This window comes from Schistocerca gregaria, chromosome X (assembly GCF_023897955.1).
Source record: "Schistocerca gregaria isolate iqSchGreg1 chromosome X, iqSchGreg1.2, whole genome shotgun sequence".
Classification (NCBI taxonomy): domain Eukaryota; kingdom Metazoa; phylum Arthropoda; class Insecta; order Orthoptera; family Acrididae; genus Schistocerca; species Schistocerca gregaria.
The window spans coordinates 64303369-64322364 of NC_064931.1; the positions used below are offsets into that span (position 1 = coordinate 64303369).

The window sequence follows — 18996 nt, forward strand, 5'->3', positions numbered from 1 at the left end:
GAGCATGAAAAATGAGCAGTTCTTGTAGCTATCATTTGTGAGGATCTTCTCCTGTGTGACTGCAGCATTTGTATCTTCATCAAAAATGATATCTGATGAAGAACTTGGTGTCCATAAATGATGGTATCTTTCAGAAGACTTTGTTCCCCTTTGCAAAGCATCACTTGGACTTGGATAGGCATTGAATATAACTGTGATTTTGGATCTGTAGTGCTTTCTCATATAGGTTTCACATTTAATACAGATGGTGCCAAACTTTCCTTTGATGTGCTAAACAACCTTATAGAGCAGGTGACCAGTATCTGCTACAAAGCTTTAAAGCTTTTTATTTTGTATACTTCATTCTGTTGGAAAGCTGTAAATGCATCATAGAGAGGTGATATTTGTACCATTATTGAGACTGCCTTCTGTGAATGACATGGGGTGTGGTGAATGTTCAAATGGGAAACAGAACTTAGTGTTTATCAGATTGCTTGATAACACACAGTCTGTGATACAATGGTAGCATGTTTATGGTAGCAATCCTCTTCTTCCCTATCTTGAGGACTGTAGTGCATGATGTAAGTGTTATAAGCTTGAGGTCGCGTTGAAATGAGAGTTTTTAAAGTTCTCTCCTTTAATTCTGGTGATCCCCTTAATTCCTTCTACTAATACCTCATGACAATTTAATGATTCATCACCAATTGCTCCACTGCTTACTGACATAAACACATTACAGTTTGGAAAAAATGGGTGTTTTAACAGCCAATCCTTCAGTTTGTCACTGTGTGCTGCATTACTATCTCTGTACGAAGCTCTTAAATCCAAATGTTGCTCACCTCATGGTATATCACAGAATTCTTCAATTTTTTGACAAACGTCCTATAACAATGCCATCCCTGAAGTCCACTTTGCAAGCACAGACTGTGAAAACCCACATGCCCGAGTTAAACCGCCTTTCACTTTCATTGTCTTCATTAAAGTTTGCTCTGTTGCCATATCAAAGGGGATGCCACACCAAAATTTATCACTTCCTCTAATAGTAAAGTAGTCTCCAGTTGTAAATTTGTTGTATTCAGCAGCATTTAGTGTATGGCAGATGAAAGTATTAAAATATAGTAGCATTTTCTTAAATGGTGTTTAAATGCAGATTAAAGTTCCCAGTATGCTCAACCTCAACGAACTGTTTTGTGAGCATAACCATGCTTTAAGATTGCATCCATAATTTAGCTATTTTTCTTGTGCTTCAATGGTGCAAATCACATTTTCAGATTTGGTTATTACATCTGTGTAATCTTCATTGTGATGGCATTTTGAAAACTGATGGTCTGTTATTGGGAAGCAACAGTTCCTCAATTATTTTTATTTCCTCTTCTTTGAGCTCAATCTCCTGAAAGATGTAATATGACAATACCGCATGACAGTGTAAGAGATTTTATTGCTTGAGTGTAAACATGCTCACTCAAAACTTTATCCAAACTGTTTTCAGCAAATATTGTGGGCAATAAGTCTCTTCAGCCACTTCCTATCACTATTATACTAATGCGTTCCAAGGAGGAAATTAGAAGCTGAAACCTACCTAACTGTACAACAACATGTTGTAAATTGCTGCCTTCGCTTCTTACACTATCCATCGCCTTCAGATAAGGTGGCTGATCAAAATTGACAAAACACCACCTTTGATCATGTCTTATGCATTTTTTTCAGTACTGATAGAAGAGCTGTATATATTGTGTCATACGAAGTTGGAGGATAATTTAAGAACAGGACACACATTGGAATGAACTGATTGTCGGTGATTTGTGACTTCTTCTATGAATCCCTTCCACTCTGGCATGTCAATGAACTTCTTCCACTTTCCATAAAGCCACAGAATCTCATATTCAGAGGGCACTCAGGGTCATCGGAATTGGTATCCTTTATAATTATACCATTCAAGCCAATATCATTTGCTTTTTTATAGGTGATCAGCTGAGTTACACCAACTATAGAAAAAAATTCAGTCAGTGTTCTTCTCTGACTCCATAGCTGAGTAGGGAGTGACTGCCATGATTCCTCCCATGGAACAGAAAGTATTCAACCTGTCAAACGTGCAGATGTTAAAATCGGCATTATCAAAGATGAACTGGATGAATTCTTCACTCGCAAAGTTAAGATGCTCAGATCGTGCAATCGAACAAGTCTCAGATAGGGAGGCTTTCATATATGGAACTGTGAAGCCAATTTGGACTAAGAGCATCGACAAAAAGTGTTGATCTGAATCTTTCATACATGGTGCAGGGTGTTTTGTCAAAGATGATCTAATTAGCTTTGAGTTCTTGTGCTTCTGATAATCACTTTGCACTTAGACTTCAGCCAGGCCAATTAGTAACTTACAACGTGCTGCAATTTTCCTTTTGTTACTGGATTGTAGTAGCATTTTAGAGTCCTTTCTGTTTCACTTTAACCACATCACCATATGCCAAATTGCCATCACATATAAAACACACCTCCGTACAGTCTGAAGCACTTACTTTAAGTGTAGTGTCTGTACAATGAAAGTAAAATCAAACTAGGAAATGAGAATTTTGCAAGACCCAAGAAGTTTTGAAGGAATCCCTCGCACAACACAGGAAGACTTGGTGCTGCAACCAATGGAAACAGTAACATAGGGTTAGAGGAAATGACAGCATCACCTGTTTGCAACATTTGAATTAAGGGAGCTTTATAGAGACCTCTACACCAAAAGGTGGGAGAGATTTATGTCTTCCTATTGGAAATTTCATTTTGTTGAATAACTTTGATTTACAAAAACAACAAAATGGAATTACTTTGACTTTCAAGTGAATGATAGCTTAATAGTGCCTAAAACTGAAAAACTAGATGCTTTTATAATGAGAAATTTAGTGCTCTACAACTCTGACAACATGACATTTTTCATTTGGAGTAGTAATTTTTGAGTTACAGGCATTCGTCCTAGTTTGTTGCCAAGCTGGTAAAAATGAATGAAATTTAACAACTGACTGCGGTCAAACGGCTGCACCAATTTTGACTTTTAAGTAGAGCATTCAATGCAAACTTTAATGCTCTTTCATTTTGGTAACGGCAAAATTTTCATTATGATGCCTAGTTTCCAAGAATAGGCTAAATTCAATAAAAAGTGCAGTTGGTGCTAGTCATATTGTGAATGAAGGTTTTGGAAGGGTTGGTCAATGGTAGCACAGGTGTTGCTAAAAAAACAAACAAACAAACGGGAATGAAATGGACTTCAGAGATCAGTTGAAAGGAGGGGAGCTTCCAAACAAAATATTTATAGAATTTGACCCCCCTGTGGGTCCGGGAGTTAGACTAGGCCTGAGGTGTTCCTGCCTGTTGTAAGAGGTGACTAAAAGAAGTCTCACACGTTTCGGCATTTGTGATGGTCCCTTGTAGGGTTTGACCTCCATTTTTCAAAATTTTCCCAAAGAGCGAGCCAATTGGGGAAGGGTGCCTTACATGGTGCATTGCGTCAATCATGCGCTGAGACTTATCGCAGCCTTCATTGACGTGAATCTGCACTTCTGCTCATTCTCCAACTGTTGGGTGAGGTCACGCTCCTGGGTGCATACTATTCCATTTACTGTGCAGTATCATTTTCTACGCTGACGATGATAATGGACTTGTTTGCTTGGCTGCACCTGATATTCAGCACAGTAGACAGTCCGTTGTGGTGGGGCCACCATATACCCTGTTGGTTGTAGCCCCCTGACCACACACGGATTGCTCTGCTGATGCCTATGTCATTAACTCCCCATGTATGCCAGGGGGTAGATGCCTATCCCATTGGCCATCAGGACTCTTGGCAGTTGGCATCCTGCCAGGTGGCCTTTGCTGCAGCTCGGTGGTGCCCGTGGAGAGGGCCCCTGGTCAGATTGGGTGGCATCAGTGCGGATGAGACGCGATGTAGCGTAGTACATCATCTCTTGCTGGTGATGAACCACCAGCAGTCTCTAAGTGTTCAGGGGCTCAATTCAATGCACAGAAGTATGTCACCTCCCTGGCCACACCACGAGAAGAACGTCAGGTTAAGGATGGCAGTGGGTCTTATTCCCCCCCCCCCCCCCCCCCCCCCCCCCTCCTCTGTACTTTGTATTTTTAAGAGCTGATTGGGAATCTTTCATGCCGATGAAGCCTCAGCTTTTTGTTGAACATTTAGAGGACAGGTTGGGGAGGTGGAGGGCTTGTCTAAAATGAGATCTGGGTTGGTCTTGATCAAAACAGCATCGTCTGCCCAGTCACGGGTGTTACTTGCTTGTGACAAGCTGGGGATGTTTCTGTAACCATCATGCCCCATAAGAGCTTAAATATCGTCCAGGGTATCATATTTCACAGGGACTTTCTTTTGCAGTCCGACAATGAGATGAGCGCTGATTTAGAATGGCGAGGTGTACATTTCGTCCGGAATGCCCACCGGGCTCCGAGGGATAATCAGGTTGCCACTGGTGCCTTCATCTTGGCCCTAGAGGGTGATACATTACCCGAGAAGGTCAAGGTGATGTCTACTGCTGTGATGTGAAACCCTATATCCCTCCCCCAATATGGTGCTTTAAATGTTGGAAGTTCAGTCATATGACTTCCTGCTGTACTTCCAGTGTCACATGTAGAGATTGTGGACACCCATCACATCCCAATACTCTATGTGCCCCGCCTTCCATCTGTGTCAACTTGCTCTCCAGACTGCAGGATTCTCCAGAAAGAAGGGAAAATCATGGAGTACAAGACCCTGGACAGACAGACATACACTGAGGCTAAGAGAAAATTTGAATGCCTGCATCCTGTGTGTAAGACATCGTCTTACGCCACCGCTACAACAGTTCTAGCCCCATCAGCTCCAAAAACCCCAGTCACATCTCAGAGCCGGAAGACTAAACCTGCCCCCTTGATGGTGGGGAGCATTTCCCTCCCTGTTGCTCCTGCACCACCTAATTCAGGAGCATTACAACCCCCCCTCCCCCCCCCCCCCCCCAAACCATCACCGACATCTGTCACCACTTCTAAGCTGGACCAGCATACAATTTCTTTGGCTGCTCTTGCTAGGAAGAGGTCCCTTGGGTCACTCCCTTCCCAAATTTCTGCTAGTGGGAAAGATGACTCCCCCCCCCCCCCCCCCCCCCCCCCCCAGTGGCAGAAGACCCCAAAAGCAGCTGGTCACAGGGCTCCACACTCATCCTCAGTCCTGGAGACTGAGCCAGTGAAGTCCTCTCAGCCAAGGAAACCCAAGGAGCAGAGAGAGAAATGCAAAAAGAAAACCCTTAAGACCAAGGGAATTGCGGTGGCAACCACACTACCGCTACCTCCAAGCTATGTGTCTGCAGATTAGGTGGAGACTCTGGTGTCTGCTGATGACCTAGATCTCGCCAGACCCTCAGACACAATGGATATAGACTGCTCAGGCAAAATGTCGGTGGCAGCAGGTGACCCTGAGGCGTAAACTGCCTCATTGAATGTTCCATGCCTTACCAGTCTCACGATGACATCATTCTCCAGTGGAATTGCGGGAGCTATGGCAACTGTTAAGCTTTACACCTGCTTTCTACATTGCCGTCCAGGAAACCTGGTTCACGGCAATGCGGACTCCTGCCCTCCATGGCTATAATGGTTACTACAGCAACTGCAGTGACTGTAATCGAGTGTCAGGTGGAGTTTGTGTTTATGCCCTAAACTCGGTCTGTAGTGAACCTGTGCCCCTTCAAACCCCTCTTGAAGCTGTGGCTGTCAGAATAAGGATGACGCAGGAAATAACTGTCTGCAATGTATATCTTCCTCCAGATGGTGTAGTATCCCTGAATGTATTAACTGCACTGATTGATGAGCTCCCTAAACCTTACTTACTTATGGGAGATTTTAACACTTGTAACCCCCTTGTGGGGTGGCACTGTGCTTACTGGCCGAGGCGGAGCTGTCGAAACTTTACTGTCTCAGTTCGAACTCTGCCCCTTAAGTACTGAGGCCGCCACACATTTCACTGTGGCTCGAGGTAGTTACTCGGCCATTGATTTATCAGTTTGCAGCTCAGGACTTCTGCTATCTATCCACTGGAGAACACATGATGACCTATGTGGTAGTGACCACTTTCCCATCTTCCTGTCACTACCCTGGCGTCAAGCCCATGGATGCCTGCCCAGATGGGCTTTAAGCAAGGCAGATGACAAACTGTCACCTCTGCAATCACTGTTGAATCTCCCCCATAATCGAACATTGATGTGATCATTGGGCAGGTGACTACAACAAATGCTTCTCAGTCCATTGGTGGACTCCGGAAATTGCTGAAGCGATTACGGAGCATCAGCAAGCTCTACAGCGGTATAAGCAGCACCCTTCACTGAAGCACCTCATAGCCTTTATACGGTTCCGTGCTCGTTCGCTAACTTATCAAACGACAGAAGCAAGAGTGTTAGGAGAGATATGTCTTGACCATTGTGTGCTGGACGTCACCTTCCCAAGTCTGGGCAAAGATCAAACGTGTGTTCAGGTACCAGACCCCCAACAGGTGTTCCTGGTGTTAACATAAATGGTGTGTTATCTACCAAAGCAAATGCGATTGCCGACCACTTTGCTAAGCACTATGCTTGAGCATTTGTGTCACAGAATTACCCCCCAGCCTTTCGCACTCTCAAACGACAGCTGGAAGGGAAAGTCCTCTCATTTACTACACACCATGGTGAATCCTATAACATCCCATTTACAGATTGGGAGCTCCTCAGTGCCTTTGCACCTTGCCCAGATGCAGATTCTGGGCCTGATCAGATCCACAGCCAGATTATTAAACATCTCTCATCTGACTACAAGCGACATCTCCTCCTCATATTTAACTGTATCTAGTGTAGTGGTGTCTTTCCATCATAATGGTGGTAGAGCACCATCATTCCGGTGCTCAAATCCGATAAAAACCCACTTGATGTGGATAGCTATCGGCCCATCAGCCTCACCAACGTCCTTTGTAAGCTGCTGGAATGTATGGTGTGTCAGCAGTTGGGTTGGGTCCTGGAGTCACATGACCTACTGGCTCCATGTCAGGGCAGCTTCCGCCAGGATCGTTCTACCACTGATAATCTTATGTCCCACTAGTCTGCCATCTGAACAGCCTTTTCCAGACACCAACACCTGGTTGCTGGGTTTTTTGATTTGCGAAAAGTGTGTGACATGACCCAGTGACATCATACCCTTGCCACATTATATGAGTGGGGTGTCAAAGGCTCGCTCCTGATTTTTGTCCAAAATTTCCTGTCACTTCATACTTTCCATGTCCAAGTTGGTGCCTCCCATAGTCTCTTCCCCCGTCCCCCATATCCAGGAGAATGGGGTCCTGCAGGGCTCTGTATTGAGTGTCTCTCTCTTTTTGTACTGGTGTTCTTGAGTGGTGCTGCCTACAGGGAGCCATCCACAAGGCACAGTAATGGGCCCTAGCTTTCCAGTTTTCTGCCACAAAGTCGTGTGTTATGCACTTACATCGGGATCGTACCTTTCATCTGGAACGAGAACTTTACCGTAATGATGATTCGCTCACTGTAGTGGAGACACATTGATTTTTAGGACTGGATTTGGACACCCAATTGACTTGGCTTCTTCACCTTCCGTCAGCTTAACTGGAAGTGCTGGCAGCATCTCAGTACCCTCCTCTGCCTGAGCAACACCAACTGGGGTGCAGATAGCTTTACGCTGCTGCAGCTCTACAGAGCCCTTTTCAATCCTGCATTGACTATGGGAGTATGGTTTATGGTTCGGCAGTGCCCTCAGCTTTGCGTTTACTTGACCCATTGCACTGCTGTGGCGTTCAGCTAGTAACAGGAGCTTTTAGGACAAGTCCGGTGACCAGAGCCCTTGCGGAAGCCAGAGTGCCTCCATTGCCGGTTAGGCATGCATAACAGCTGGACAGTTACGTAGCACATGTTTGTAACATCCGAATCACCATCTCCTTTTCCCACCCACGACGGTTTATCTATGGCATTAGCAGCCCAGGTCAGGGCTTGCAATTGCAGTTCGTGACTGATCCCTACTTTCTGAACTGGAGTCCCTCGCCTTTGCCACCTGTACTCGAGGTCCATTCACATACATCTGCATGGCGTACACCTAGGCTGCAGCTTCGCCTGGACATTTCACATGGACCTAAGGACTTAGTTAACCCCACAGCTCTCTGCTGCCACTTGCTCTTGATTCGTGACAAGTACCTAGGCCACCAAGTGGTTTACACCAATGGCTCGATGGCTGATGCTCATGTCGAATTCGTGTATGTCCATGGAGGACGTATTGAACAGCATTCCTTACATGATGGCTGCAGTGTTTCCACTGCTGAGCTGGTGGCTATTACTCGTGCTGTTGAGCACATCCGTTCATGCCCTGGGGAGGCGTTTCTTCTGTGTACAGACTCCTTGAGCAGCCTACAAGCTCTCGACTGGTACTAGCCCTGTCATTCTTTGATAGTGACCATCCAGGACTCCATATATGCCCTGCAACGGTCTGGTCGTTGAGTGGTGTTTGTCTGGACCCTAGGTCACATCAGAATCACAGGCAATGAAATAGCCGACAAGCTGGCCAAACAGGCTATGTGGAAATAGTTTTTGGAGGTCGGCTTCTCTGCAACTGACCTGCGTTCAGTACTATGCCGCAAGATTTTGCGGCTATGGGAGATGAAATGGCATAACCACAACACCCACAACAAACTGCGTGCCATTGAGGAGACTACGAATGATTGGCAGTCCTCCATGCGGGCCTATCTCAGGGACTCTTTGGTTCTCTGCCAGCTCCACATTGGCCTTGCTTGGGTGGCACACTGCTACCTCCTGTGCTGTGATGACCCACCTCACTGTCTGTGCGGCACCCGGCTGCCAGTGGCCCATATCTTAGTGAGCTGTCCTTCTTTGGCTGCCCTGCGATGGACTCTTCAGTTACCAGACTCGTTGCCATTAATTTTAGCTGATGTCATCTCATCAGCTAATTTAGTTTTAAGTTTTATACATGATGATGGATTTTATCATTGTGTATAAGATTTAGTGCATGTCCTTAGTCCCTTTGTGTTCTCCACTCTAATGCTTTTAGGGTGGGTGTTTTAATGTGTCGCAAAGTGGCTGGCTTTTCCATTTATTCTCTTGATCGGCCAGCCATGGTCATCTGCTCTCTTGTTTCTACCCCTTCTACCTGTTTCTTGCTTCTCTCTGTGGTTTTATTTTCCTGTTTTGTCCATGGTAGTGTTGGTTGTCCTCCTGTTGTTCTTTTGGTTCTTTCTTTCCCTTGTTATTCTGCTATACGTCTACTTCCTTTTCTTCTTTCCATTGTTATCCACAAGTTCATCAAGGCACTGTTGGTCCAGATTGCCCCACTCCTCAACAACGATTCAGCGTAGAGCCCTTAGAGTGATAGGTGGGTCATGTTGTCCATAAACAACCCTTTTCAATCTGTCCCAGGCATTTTCAATAGGGTTCATGTCTGGAAAACATGCTGGCCTCTCTTGTCAAGTGATGTTGTTATCCTGGAGGAAGTAAATCACAAGATGTGCACATTGGGGGTACAAATTGTTGTCCATAAAGATGAACATGCCAATATGCTGCCAGTGTGGTTGCATATGTAACGCTCATTGGTGAAGAGAAAGTTATGCTAATCCTGAGCAGTCCATGTGGCACATTGTTGGGCCCATCTCTACCACGCTGCTTGGTGTCGTGGTTGCAAAGATGGACCTTACCATGGATGTCGGAAATGAAGTTGCGCATCATGCAGCCAATTGCGCACAGTTTGAGTTGTAACACGATGTCCTGTGGCTGCACGAAAAGTGTTCAACATGGTGGTGTTGCTGTCAGGGTTCCTCCGAGCCATAAACCGTAGGTGGCCGTCATCGACTGCAGTAATAGCCCTTGGGTGGCCTCAGTGAAGCATGTCTTCAACAGTTCTTGCTCTCTGATCTCCTCCATGTCCGAACATCGCTTTGGTTCACTCCATGACACCTTGACACTTCCCTTGTTGAGAGGCCTTCCTGCCACAAAGTAACAATGCAGATGCGATCGAACCGCGGTTTTGACCATCTAGACATGGTTGAACTACAGACAACACGAGTCGTGTACCTCCGTTCTGGTGGAATGACTGGAACTGGTCAGCTGTCGGACCTCCTCCATCTAATAGTTGCTGCTGATGCCTGGCTGTTTACATCTTTGGGAAGATTTAGTGACATCTCTGAACAGTCAAAGGGGCTGTGTCTGTGATACAAATCCACAGTCAACACCTATCTTCAGGTGTTCTGGGAACTGAGGTGATGCAAAACTATTTTTGATGTGTGTAGTTTAATAGTCATATTTTACTATTGTCAGTTCTGTGATTTGTGTGTTTCTTGTTTTAATTCACACATATATTCGTTGACTATGTTTTAATGTACATTTAGCTGCTTTAGGTAACATGGACAATAAGCAGTGGCAATAATTCTGAATGAAGTCGGAAGGAAGTGGGCTGCTGTCGTGCTCCCTTGCATAAGGCTGCCTAAACTATTAGGGCAAAATAAAAAATCAAACAAACAAACCAAAAAAACACCTGTGAGAGCATATTTCTTTTACTGTTGAGTCACAATCACTCTGCTGAAACTTCGAAAGACAAAAATTATTGCTGTGGATTTTTATTTATATATTTTTTAGCTCTACAGTCTGGTACTGCGTAATTTGATGTAGCTCTTATGTATTAAATAGCTTATATCAAGAGTGTGCACTGACGGAAAACATTTTTACATTGTTTAGCTGACGAAATTTAAATGGCTGAACAGACTGTCTTGGAACACAGCTAAGAACTATCATGAGGAGCTACGATGACACAGACAGATGCAGAGATACCCACGTTAAACTTACAATACCTCTCTCTTTGCATTCGGGGGTTAAAAGATAAGTACAGAACAAGGTTGACTGGTGAACAACTGGACTACAGTATTAGACCAAATGGAACAAGCCGTACACAAAATGTCAAGGGGTTTGTTAACAGAATATACACTCAAGTTTGACATTTAATATGAGATAAATTGTGTGATACAAATATAGGAATATGTGAGGCATGTCAGGAAAGTAATTACAGGTTCGAGGAAACAACTCATAAATACAATTTTTGAAACCAAAATTTATTTTATCAAGAAAAAACATTACTTAAATTATTTTTCTACCAAGTTGCCACTGTTGCTCAGACATACATCACAACAGGAAACCAACGTCACACAACATAATCCATGATCAGATTTCAGTGCTGAATTTTCAGGCAATGTTATCATATGTGTGGTATGCATCAAAATTAATTGCTTAGAAATAAATATATTTAAATGTGAATTAAGTTTGTATTCCTCTGAATTTTCAGAATAACAATGTAGCTACATTTGTTAGGTTTTCTTGTTGCCACAAGTATATTTGCTTTGAAACTTTGTATGACTAGTACCACCCATCCAATTTTTTGAAAGAAATGGAGGACATGTAATGGAGCAAGTGAAATAGCCTACAGTAGTAGGGGTTAATAAGGTATTATCCATTTCAAATCAGGAAAAAAAGTGAAAAAATGATTGCACTAGGGAAATATGCATTTTCTGACCCCATATATGATATTGAAAAATACTCGGTTTTCAATTATCTATTAATTCAATCATTTCTCAGTCAATTGTGCATCATTAAATCTTGGGATTTTCTAAAAAATGGGGGCTTGTTGAACCAAAATATCGATGAGTCATTGATCTTAGATTGTACACAAGTGACTACTAAATATAAGATGAATCAGTTGCCTGTGTCAGAGGGCTTCATCTTGTTAGCACTAATGGAATAGAATTTTAATGTTTACTATTGCCAAATCACTGTAATTAAACAGCTGATGTCAGCCAGCCTTTTTTATGTATTGCGTTATAAGAATCACAGTTAATCAATTACCATCGCACTGCAGCAAAAAATTATCAATTTAAAAAAAAGAAAACTGAATTAATGCAAAAATCATAAAGTGGTGTTTGTTCATGGGTATGATCTACCACCTATGGTGAGTAGATAACAGTGAACAACACCCCCCTGCGGGTCCGGGGGTTAGAATAGGCCCAAGGTATTCCTGCCTGTCGTAAGAGGCGACTAAAAGGAGTCCCTCCCCCTCAAGGGGGTAGTTTGCGCCTGCGTCTGGAGACGGACGGTTTCACAACCTATATTTGCGTTCATTTTGGTTTTTCACTTCTTCTGGTTTCTTCCTTCCTTTGGTTGGTTCCTTTCTTTGTTCTTCTCCATCTCGCTGTCTTACTTACTCTTCTCCTTGCCTTCTTCTCCTTCTCTGGTCTCCGCTTCGGCGTTTGAGACAGTATGTCCTTTCTTTCCCTCTCTCCTTTCTTTTTCCTCTTCTTCCTTCCTCCCTGTGCATGCCTGAAGGCCGACCCACGCGTTCGCACGTGTAGCCGGTGACGGGGTAACACGTAATTCCCCGCCCTGGGTAGACAAGTAAGGCACGCACGTACCCCGTGGTAAAGGCCAGGCCCAGGGAGGGGTGATTGCCTGAGCTGACACCTTCCAACCGTGCCGATTGGTCCCTCCCTCCGTTTCTCGAGAGGTGTGACCTGAGGTGTGAACAATCACCTAAGGCGGGAGTGCCCTCTGAGAGGGTCCCCACAAGGAAGGAGTGCGCCATCGGAGACGCTGGCAATCATGGGGGATTCCTCCACAATGGATTTCTCTTCTTCTTCTTCTTCTTCTTCTCTCTCTACTTCTGCCCACAAGCGGAAACTTGACCAGCCACCAGTGACAAAAGTACTACAACCTGCCCCACAGTTCCTCGTAGTTTCTCGATCTGAGGACGGAAAGGATTTTTCCTCTGTCAACCCTTTCGTTATCGATAGCCGGATCTGTCAAGTCTTGTACCAGGTTGCGTAATGGTACCTTGTTACTAGAAACTGAGAACGCCTTTCAGGCACAAAAACTGCTTTGGGCCACACTCCTGTACACGTTCCCTGTCAGGGTGGAGGCTCACTGCACTTTGAATTCGTCTCGTGGAGTGGTCTATACTAGATCACTCGACGGATTGACTAACGAGGAGATTCAGTCCTTCCTCGCTGCCGTCCGCATTACTCTCCCCAATTTTACATTTTCCATCTGTACCGTTTACACTCCATCGTCGTCTGCCGTAACCAGGGCAGACATGCTGCAAATTATTGCTCAGCTCCCTACACCATTTTTGTTAACTGGAGACTTCTATGCTCACCATCCTGTTTGGGGCTCTCCAGCATCCTGTCTGAGGGGCTCCCTGTTAGCAGACGTTTTCAGCCAGCTCAATCTAGTCTGCCTCAATACTGGCGCCCCTACTTTCCTTTCAGACACCTCTCACACCTATTTCCATTTGGACCTCTCTGTCTGTACTACCCAACTTGCACGCCGGTTTGAGTGGTATGCGCTTTCTGATACATATTCGAGCAACCACTTCCCATGTGTTATCCATCTCCTGCATCATACCCCCTCTCCGTGCTCAACTAGTTGGAACATCTCCAAAGCAGACTGGGGCTCTTCACTTTCAGGATCAAACCTTCACAAGCTCCGATAGTCAGGCCGCACACCTCACGGAAGTCATTCTCACTGATGCTGAATATTCCATCCCTCACACTACTTCTTCTCCACGCCGCGTATCGGTCCCCTGGTGGACCGCAGCATGTAGAGACGCCTTATGTGCTCGTCAACGTGCTTTACGCACCTTTAAACGCCACCCTACAGTGGCGAATTTTATCACTTACAAACGATTACGTGCACAGTGTCGTCGTATTTTTAAAGAAAGCAAGAAAGCCAACTGGGCTGCTTTCACAAGCACCTTCAACAGTTTTACTCCTTCTTCTGTTGTATGGGGTAGCCTGCGCCGGCTATCTGGCACTAAGGTCCACTCACCAGTTTCTGGCTTGACGGTCGCGAATGACGTCCTTGTGGCCCCTGAGGATGTCTCCAATGCCTTCGGCCGCTTTTTCGCAGAGGTTTCGAGCTCCACTCATTACCCCGCTGCCTTCCTCCCCCGAAAGCAGGCAGAGGAGGCTCGGCCACCTAATTTCCACTCCTTGAATTGTGAAAACTACAATGCCCCATTCACCGTGTGGGAACTCGAAAATGCACTTGCCCGGTCACGGTCCTCCACTCCGGGGCCTGATTCTATTCATATTCAGATGCTGAAGAACCTTTCTCCTGCGGGTAAAGGTTTCCTTCTTCGTACTTACAATCGCATCTGGATTGAGGGACATGTTCCCGCATGCTGGCGCGAGTCTATTGTTGTACCGATTCCTAAGCTGGGGAAGGACAAGCACTTGCCTTCCAGTTATCGACACATCTCGCTTACCAGCTGTGTCTGTAAGGTGATGGAGCGAATGTTTAACTCTCGGTTGGTTTGGCTGCTCGAATCTCGACGCCTTCTTACCAATGTACAATGTGGATTTCGTAGGCGCCGCTCTGCAGTTGACCATCTGGTTACCCTGTTGACCTTCATTATGAATAACTTCTTGCGGAAGCGCCCGACCGCGGCTGTGTTCCTTGATTTGGAGAAGCCTTACGACACCTGTTGGAAGGCGGGCATTCTCCGCACCATGCATACATGGGGCTTTCGCGGTCGCCTCCCTTTTTTTATTCGTTCCTTTTTAATGGATCGACAGTTCAGGGTATGTGTGGGTTCTGTCCTGTCAGAAACCTTTCGCCAGGAGAATGGGGTGCCCCAGGGCTCCGTTTTGAGCGTCGCTCTTTTCGCCATAGCGATCAATCCAATAATGGATTGCCTCCCAGATGATGTATCAGGCTCCCTTTTCATGGACGATTTTACCATCTATTGCAGCGCGTGGCGTACATGTTTCCTGGAGTGCTCTCTTCAGCTTTCTCTTGACCATTTACTCCTGGAGTGTCGCCAATGGCTTCCGTTTTTCTGCCGAGAAAACGGTCTGTATTAACTTCTGGCGCTACAAAGAGTTTCTCCCACCTTCCTTACGACTCGGTCCCGTTGCTCTCACATTTGTGGAGACAACAAAATTTTTAGGTCTTACATTTGACAGGAAACTTAGTTGGTCTCCACATGTGTCATATTTGGCTGCCCGTTGTACCCGTTCTCTAAATGTCCTCCGTGTTCTTAGTGGCACGTCGTGGGGAGCGCATCGAACCGTACTACTTCGCCTATATCGGTCGATCGCCCGCTCCAAGCTGGATTATTGGTGCTTTGTATACTCCTCTGCACGGCCGTCCATCTTACGCCGCCTCAACTCCATACAACATCGGTGTTTACGTCTTGCGATCGGAGCATTTTATACTAGTCCCGTCGAGAGTCTTCATGCTGAAGCCGGTGAATTGCCACTCACCTACCGGCGCGATATGCTGCTTTGTCGTTACGCCTGTCGGCTTCTGTCAATGCCCGACCACCCATCGTATCGTTCCTTTTTTGACGACTCTCTTGACTGTCAATACGGGTTGTATGTCTCTGCCCTGCTACCCCCTGAAGTTCGCTTTCGTCGCCTCTTTCAACACCTTGATTTTTCACTCCCTGCAACCTTTAGAGTGGGCGAGAGCCACACACCACCTTGGCTACAGGCTCAGGTTCGCGTTCACCTTGACCTCCGCTCGCTCTCAAAGGAGGTTACCCCCGGTTCAGTATACCACTCCCGTTTTGTCGAACTTCGTTCGAAGTTCATTAATATGACTTTTATTTATATGGATGGCTCTAAGACCAATGACGGGGTTGGGTGTTCTTTTATTGTCGGTGCACAAAGTTTCCAATACCGGCTACATGGCCATTGTTCGGTCTTCACAGCTGAGCTCTTTGCCCTCTACCAAGCTGTTCTTTACGTCTGCCGCCACCGACATTCTGCTTATGTCATCTGATCCGATTCCCTGAGCGCCATCAAGAGCCTCAGCTATCTGTATCCGATTCACCCTTTCGTGCACCGGATCCAACGCTCTCTTGAGCAGCTGGTGGACGACGGATCTCCAGTTATGTGGGTTCCTGGCCATGTCGGTATCCCTGAGAACGAAGCTGCAGATGCCGCAGCCAAGGCTGCGGTCCTCCAGCCTCGGACGGCTTCTTGTTGTGTCCCTTCATCAGATTCTAGCACGATCATTTGTCAGCGCATTTTATCGCTGTGGCATGCCGATTGGGCTGCACTTAGGGACAACAAGCTTCGGGCCTTGAAACCTCTTCCCGTAGCTTGGACGTCCTGCTCACGTCCTTCTCGGTGGGAGGAGGTCGTTTTGGCCTGGCTACGAATTGGACACTGCCAGTTCAGCCATCGCCATCTGCTGACGGCAGCGCCGGCGCCGTTCTGTCTATGTGGGCAATTGCTGACGGTCCGCCACATTTTAACGTCCTGTCCGGATTTTACTACGCTGCGTCTTGATCTTGGCCTGCCATGTACTCTGGATGCCATTTTAGCGGATGACCCAGGAGCTGCTGCTCGCGTTCTTCGTTTTATCAACTTGACACACCTGTCTAAGGACGTTTGATTATGCTGTAGTTTTTTAATCCTATGTCTGTTAATACGTCTTTTATAGTGTTGTCCCTTTTAATTGCTGTTTTAACCTTGTGCCTCGCGGTACATTCCTAAATTAGTCAGGGCGCTAATGACCACAAAAAAAAAAAAAAAAGTGAACAACAGCAGATTCAATTTCTCTCTCCAATGTTATCCTATTGGGTGATTCCAAAAGCCACAACTATTTGCGGGTCAGTGCAGTCATGGATAGTAGACGAAAACTAGCAGATTATTCACAGAACTAGACATCTACCTAAAGGATAGGAGCACCCCAACAGCTATGGTAATCGACCTACACTCTGTAGTCCTATACTTTACACCACTGATACAAATGGCATGTCAACAGCAATGTATGCAACAATGACTGTTACGTAATTATGAACTAATGAGGACTTAGGCATACAGCCCGGAATCTCAAATCACCTTGAACAGAGAAGTATATTAGTGAGACAGTGCAAGACACAATGAACCTAATTATTCAAGCAGTGAACAATACAGCACCCTTATTGTAGATGCTAGTCAGTTGTGTGGTGCTGTATAGTAATAGCTGAAATCATCAAAGAGAGAAGAGGATTATGACAATAAAAGAGACACCCCTCCACTACTAACCTAATGTCAGTGAAATGTCTGAGAATGAAGGCATGTTATATAATGAAACGAAGAAAAAAGGTTGTTGGGAATACTATATTACTTCAATAATCACACATACACCAGATTCTAGCACGAGTGAAACTATGGAATACTCTTTCCCAGCAACCATTCCTGGAAATTTTAGTAAATCATTTCTACTAACTCTCTCTCTCTCTCTCTCTCTCTCTCTCTCTCTCTCTCTCTCTCTCACACACACACACACACACATACATATATAGAAGATCAAGATTCACCTTTGACAATTGGGGTCCACCTTCAGAGACACTGTGTAATCAAGACACCAGCTGTTCAGGAGTGGGCATTTGGACATGAGGGGTGCGGATGCTGAACAGTGTCGTAACTCGTAAAAAGTAAACCATTTAGAGGTTTATTTCTGAAGATGAGAATACATCAGTGTCTAGTGTCTAGAGAAGGGGAGATGGTACCCAAAGGAAAAACAGGGGTCTAGCTGAATGTTTGAGCTCAAACAGTGGCAACCAGTTTGCTTGCAAAGACGGATTTAGATGATCAAATATCCCACAGGTCAAAACCTGGAACCTTCTGTAACCCCACCTTATAGTAGGTGCACCGCGTGTGCCCATGCTCTGGTCATATCACTGGTATGACCTAAAGCTGATCATAGGTCAGAGGAGGCTTTGGGGTCATTCATGGAGATATGGGTCCCCTAGAAGGTCAATCCTTCACCACCTATCAGGCTATTCTGTGGCCACCACACTAGTCAGGTGTAAGACTCTCGCTGCAGCCAGCAGGTTGGCTAGATTTATCTGCACTAACACCACTGGCCAATCCCAACACTGTGACACTGCAGTAACTATGAGTAGATGGTCCAGCAGCCAGGTTTCCCCAGCCCACCTCTCATGTCATGACCCAGGACATTATTGGACCTGCATCCTGGGTAAAAGGGGAAGCATCTAATATCACAGCATATTGCCCCTGATAGTGCTTCAGAGTGAACCTGCTGTTCAAGAGATGCAATGCTCTGCAGGCATGCAAACAGTGCCACAAGCATGTGATTCAGCCACATTAGATACTCAGTGTGCTTTAATCCTGCAGCTGCATGGACTCTAGCCAGTTACTGTTATATGAAATTATTCATTGTGTACTGCACAACTACCAGTATAATGACCGTGCTTGCACAAGTTTCTGTGGCAATGTTTTCAGGCTCCCGTGATAATGGATCATGAACATTCTCTATTCAATTTGTTTTTGTGTTCTAATGATGAGCACAATTGTGAAACTAACTGCTTGTTAACCATGTTCTGTTTATCATCACAGCTGGGCTATGTTGACCACACTAGTATTTTGGTACCTCAGTTGACACAAAAAATAGGTACAACGGCACTTACCTGAAATTAAATTATTGAAACTGTATGATGATCTGTGAGGCTGACTGAAAGTGTCTAAAGAACTCCTGGACTTTAATTCTGTGTGCAGAAGGTAACTTACCTGTAATTTTTCTCTCTTTATTTCAGATTGGTCATTGGGGTTAGAGAAGTCAGATGGAGTGAGTGTGTCACCAGTCAGTAGCCTGCAAGAGTTAAAGAAAACTGAGAAAACTGTGGGTCTTGGTAAGTTCATTTTATAAGTGTATATCTGTTTGCCAGTCTCCAGTGTTACTGCATTTTGTGAAAATCAACAAAATGCTTATTCTCTTCTTGTACTGGATGTTGTTACCTGCAACTTCTCCTGGGAGGTTCTACTTTTCATGAATCTCTGACGTTTTTATCATTAATCAAAATATCCACGGGTGTACTGCTGGTCTACAGTGTCCAACGAGCACTGTCCTATTATCATTGATAATAGGACAGAAAAGGATTACACGTATTAATAATGACAGTATGCTGTTATAGAAAGGATAGCTGCTGTTAACTTGACAGTGCTTGGATCAGACTGTTACTAGT

The 18996-nt window shown here is 45.2% G+C and overlaps 1 protein-coding gene across 2 annotated transcripts in view; it reads left to right on the forward strand.

Annotated features, from left to right (window-relative positions):
• LOC126297572 (transmembrane protein 183-like) overlaps positions 1–18996 on the forward strand; it is a 267882-nt gene that overhangs the window by 88004 nt on the left and 160882 nt on the right. For both annotated transcript variants that reach the window (XM_049988526.1, XM_049988525.1), the window contains exon 3: positions 18568–18663. In XM_049988526.1, the coding sequence (XP_049844483.1) occupies positions 18568–18663 (96 nt within the window). The remainder of the gene's footprint in view (positions 1–18567; positions 18664–18996) is intronic.